The sequence below is a fragment of the Camelina sativa genome, chromosome 2, assembly GCF_000633955.1.
Source record: "Camelina sativa cultivar DH55 chromosome 2, Cs, whole genome shotgun sequence".
Lineage (NCBI taxonomy): Eukaryota > Viridiplantae > Streptophyta > Magnoliopsida > Brassicales > Brassicaceae > Camelina > Camelina sativa.
The window spans coordinates 7,315,966-7,320,372 of NC_025686.1; the positions used below are offsets into that span (position 1 = coordinate 7,315,966).

The following is a 4,407-nucleotide window of genomic DNA, read 5'->3' on the forward strand; positions in this document are numbered from 1 at the left end:
GCCTAGCGCCTAGACGGCGCCTAGACGGCCGCCTAGACCGCTTTCTTGAACACTGCGAGATATATTCCGTGTCCAAGTTTGGAACCATATGTGAAACGTTTCAAGGAAGTAAAAATCAAGAGTACATGTTGTGTAGACATGTAGCATGTCAAGTTGCTATGTAATATCTCAAAACATCAATACAAACTTATTTAATGTCTTAATGTCTTATGCAAAAGAAAGAATGAATTAGATAAGTAGAAGAAAAACTACTGTCCGGAAGCCTGACCTTCCTTTGTTGTCTTATACATTTCGTCTATCACACTCTGTTCAATAACGCCAATAGAAAGTGATATTAAAAGCTAAATCTTTTAAGCTTGATAAAGCCTAATGTTTAATATTACCTGATAGTATTTGAGCAATTGGGGCCTCTTCTTTTTGTAGGTTGGAGTAAGAAGGTCTCTTTCCATGTCGAAAGCAACTGGTTCTAGATGAACAGCTTTAATGATCTCAAAACCCTTCATCTACAAATGCATAGAGTTAAAAACCAAAAGAAAGTTCCAAATAAAAAGGAGAAAGAGAAAAATAAGAAAACCTTTTTCTCTTTAGCTGTTTTAACGAGCTCCCCAAGTATGAATGCTTTTGCCTTTGCGTTTTGGCAGATGGAGTTGAAGTCTCCATTCACTCCATTCTCCACGGCCCATCTTTCAAGAGTTTGCTGGGCCGGGTTAGCAACTGCGACAAGGAAGGACTCAAAGCTGTTTCCATACACCCATACCTAAAAAAAAAAGAAACTTTTTGATGAAACTTTATGCTGATGAGACGTAGACTAATATATATGTGACATCATCGAATTGGCTCACAATCCGTAAACTAACAATTATAAAGACTAGGCTACAATGAATATAACTTACTGAATCAATAGCTTCTACTTGACTGTAGATATTTTCTAAATTCTCAACTGCGACATACTCTCCTTGCGCGAGTTTGAATATGTTCTTTTTCCGGTCAATTATCTTCATGCTTCCATTTGGTTGCCACTCACCAACATCACCTGGTGAAATATACATAGTAAAATAAGGTAAAGACTAAAGAATAACTGACATTGACAATGATAGCAAATCAAACTGATCAAACTGTTGTGGTTTTTCTAATAACCTGTGTGCAACCAGCCATCAATAAGAACTTCTTTTGTGAGGTCTTCACGTTTGTAGTACCCGGAAAACAAAGTTTTTCCACGGATGCAGATTTCGCCACGGGGAGTACTTCCAAGAGCATCGTAATTCATTCCGGGACAGATTCAAGGCGTATATCCACGTTTGGCACAGGTGGACCAACTGTTCCAAGCATGTCTAGTTCGTCTGGGAACGTTGCAAAGGTTCCAGCACAGCTCTCTGTTAGACCTACCGACAAGAAAAAATCATAAGTTCAGAGATTGTTATCTCTAAGTGAGTCTCTTTTGGGTATAGAGGTTTACCATATCCTTGTAGAACATGACAACATGCCACAACTCTTAGAAATGATTCTATGTGACTAGCAAGAGGAGCTGCTCCAGATAGAATAATCCTCACATTGCCTCCAAGTCCTTGTTTAACCTTGAGAGAGATAACATATGAGGGTTGAAATCTCAAAGAAGTTTCTGATCGGTATTGAAGATCATTACTTACCTTGTTGAATACAAGTTTGTCACAAAATGGAGCTGCCGCCACATGGGACTGTCCCTTCTTCATATTTCCAAATTTACTGAAGACGATCGAGTGTGTTAGATATCTATATGCACTTAAGGTAATTAGGTTTAAGTGACATAGAAAAAGACTTACTAGGAAAAAGCAACATCAAACACCTTCTTTTTGAAGAAACCACCACCAGATAGTTTTTGCTGGAGTCCTGTTGGAGATGATAATTTACATATAAGTGGTCAAAAAGATGAAATCAAGTATATTATTATGCTCTAATTAACTATATGAAAATATTTTTACGAGAACTCAGTAATGAATACCTGTGTATACTCGATCTAAGACACGAGGAACAGCGCAAAAGATACTTGGTTTTAGCTCACCTAGGTCTTCAATCAACAATTTGACATCCTGAGGACATGAGGTAGAGATATATACACTAATTTACAACCAAAAAAATATCATTTACTTGGAAGCTTAGACTTGAGTTATACTCACTCACCCCTCGCCAGAAACCAATAGAACCACCTACTTGAATAACACATTCTTCGATAGCCCGGTCAAAGACGTGCGCAAGAGGAAGATAAGAAATATACACGTCCTTCTCAGATATCTGTTTTGTTTTGCAAAACTCAATGTAACTTAAAACTTTAAAAAATTGCTGTTTCAATGTGAATCATGATAAATGGAAAGAAACTCACGTTTGCCTTAACATTCTCAAGGAAATGCATCACTCCAGTAGTTATTGTAACAATGCTTTCGTTGGAAATCAGAACTCCCTTCGGATCACCAGTGGTTCCACTAGTATACATAATCGTGCATATGTCGCTTTGCTTTTTAACAGGGAGATCATATTCTTTACCTTCACCCTGTCACAGATAACCACAATAGAAATATATTTCAAATCATATTCTATGTAATGATCATTTTCAATCATATTTATATGTAATGATTAAATTTTATGTATTGATCCTACCAGCTTCAAAAACTCATCCCAAGAATGTATTACCAACCCCAATTTTTCAGCTTCTTCTTTCTCTTCCGGTTTGACACCGCCAAAGCTCACAACAGCTTCATTTGTAAAAATTGTATCATTAGCATCACAACTATTATAAAATGAAAAAGGTGAATGGTTCACTGAGTATTACTCACTCTTCAGATATTTTGTTGAGTTTGGACAAGTCTTAAAAATCTGACAGTCAAAAGAAAGATACATTTAAAATCTTCAGAATAGTTAAAATGTAAAAAGCCTATCTCTGGAGTTAGCATATGCTATAGCCTATAAGTGAAAGATACCTCAGGGATCTTCTTCTCCTCCACAAACGCAATCGAAACCTCTGCATGTGAAATAATGAATTCCACAGCACCAGCGCCTGTGTTCAAAAACCGGACTGTGTGTTAATACACTAGATCTAGAAGACTCAAAAGAGCAGGATCATCAAAAGACACGATACATATAACGACAGGTGCATTTATATACCTAATGTATCGTATAAAGGGACACAATAGAGGCCATGTGCATTACATGCCTGCATTACAAATGCACCATTATTGATCAAGTCAAAGTAAAAGAACATCAAAGATATTATTAGCAAAGTTTAGACGTTACACATACCTCCATGCTAATGATCCACTCAGTACAATTTATACCATAGATACCACATTTTTCTCCCTAGCATTTCCACATATCAGAACATAAGATACAAACTTAAGGCACGATATGATCACATTGGAAAATGTATAAAAAACAAAACACGTAAATATGAATTTTAACCTCCTGAATCCCACAACTACGTAGAGAATTTCCAAGTTTTATGACGATATCATATACTTCTTTGTATGTTTTCCACACGTACTTCCCTGCCTACATATTGATAAAACTGTCAACTCAAAAACACAACATCTTATACTAAAAACTCAATAAAATAAAAATAATAAATAAAATAAAAACACCTTCCCGTTCACAATCTCACGGCGACCAAGCATTCGATTGTTTGGATATTTCTCAACAGCCGTGCTGCACGAAGAAACACACGATATATAGAAAACATTTATTAATTAAGGATTCTCACTAGAAGTCCAACATTCATCCATATCGAGCCACTAAGTAAACTAACAAATGCTTCTTACTAAACATGATTTTTTTTTCCCCAAGATCCATAATCGATACACGTTTATCACAACCACATGTTTGAAAAAGTTAATGCAACAATCATGGATCAAAGCATTTTTTTGGGATTATAACATATTAAAAAAAAATCGTTCAAAATATATAACAATAATGCAGCAAGAAAAACTAATGGCATGAACACATTATTTATCGTGAAAACATAAAAAGAAACGAGATCCTGACCGAAAAATATCCCAACAGCTCTGGATTCCGTCGATGGGATTTGGGAAACCATTCTGGGCAAAAGTACTACGATAAACAGGGCCAACAGAGGGGTTTCCATCGGTGGCTTCCTTAGCCGCCTCCACCTCAAAAATGAATCTCTTCTGCGACGTCATTTTTCTCTCTTGTTCTCTCGGGTACAAACAATTTTTTTTTTATGACCAATCAATTGCTATTTGCTATATTTGAATCAAAACTATGTGACTGAGTGAGGTTGTGGCTTAAGAACCGGTAGTGATAAGAGCACCATCCCTAACTTTAACTCCAAAAATAGAGTATTAAATAGTGTTACTCTTTGTCCGAAAAAAAAATAAAAATAAATAGTGGTACTCTAAATTTGGAGTAACAAAATTCATTAAT

The 4,407-nt window shown here is 36.0% G+C and overlaps 1 protein-coding gene across 1 annotated transcript; it reads right to left on the reverse strand.

The window, feature by feature from the left end:
- LOC104719445 (long chain acyl-CoA synthetase 5-like) lies at window positions 150–4,175 on the reverse strand. Its single transcript, XM_010437386.2, is given in 20 exon segments — window positions 150–305; window positions 384–503; window positions 575–757; window positions 894–1,033; window positions 1,138–1,269; window positions 1,272–1,382; window positions 1,457–1,574; window positions 1,647–1,722; window positions 1,800–1,866; window positions 1,979–2,066; window positions 2,158–2,268; window positions 2,357–2,524; window positions 2,632–2,726; window positions 2,808–2,847; window positions 2,952–3,028; window positions 3,136–3,184; window positions 3,271–3,327; window positions 3,430–3,519; window positions 3,609–3,672; window positions 4,009–4,175. Coding segments are annotated over 20 exon segments (1,998 nt in total). The 5' UTR covers window positions 4,164–4,175; the 3' UTR covers window positions 150–248.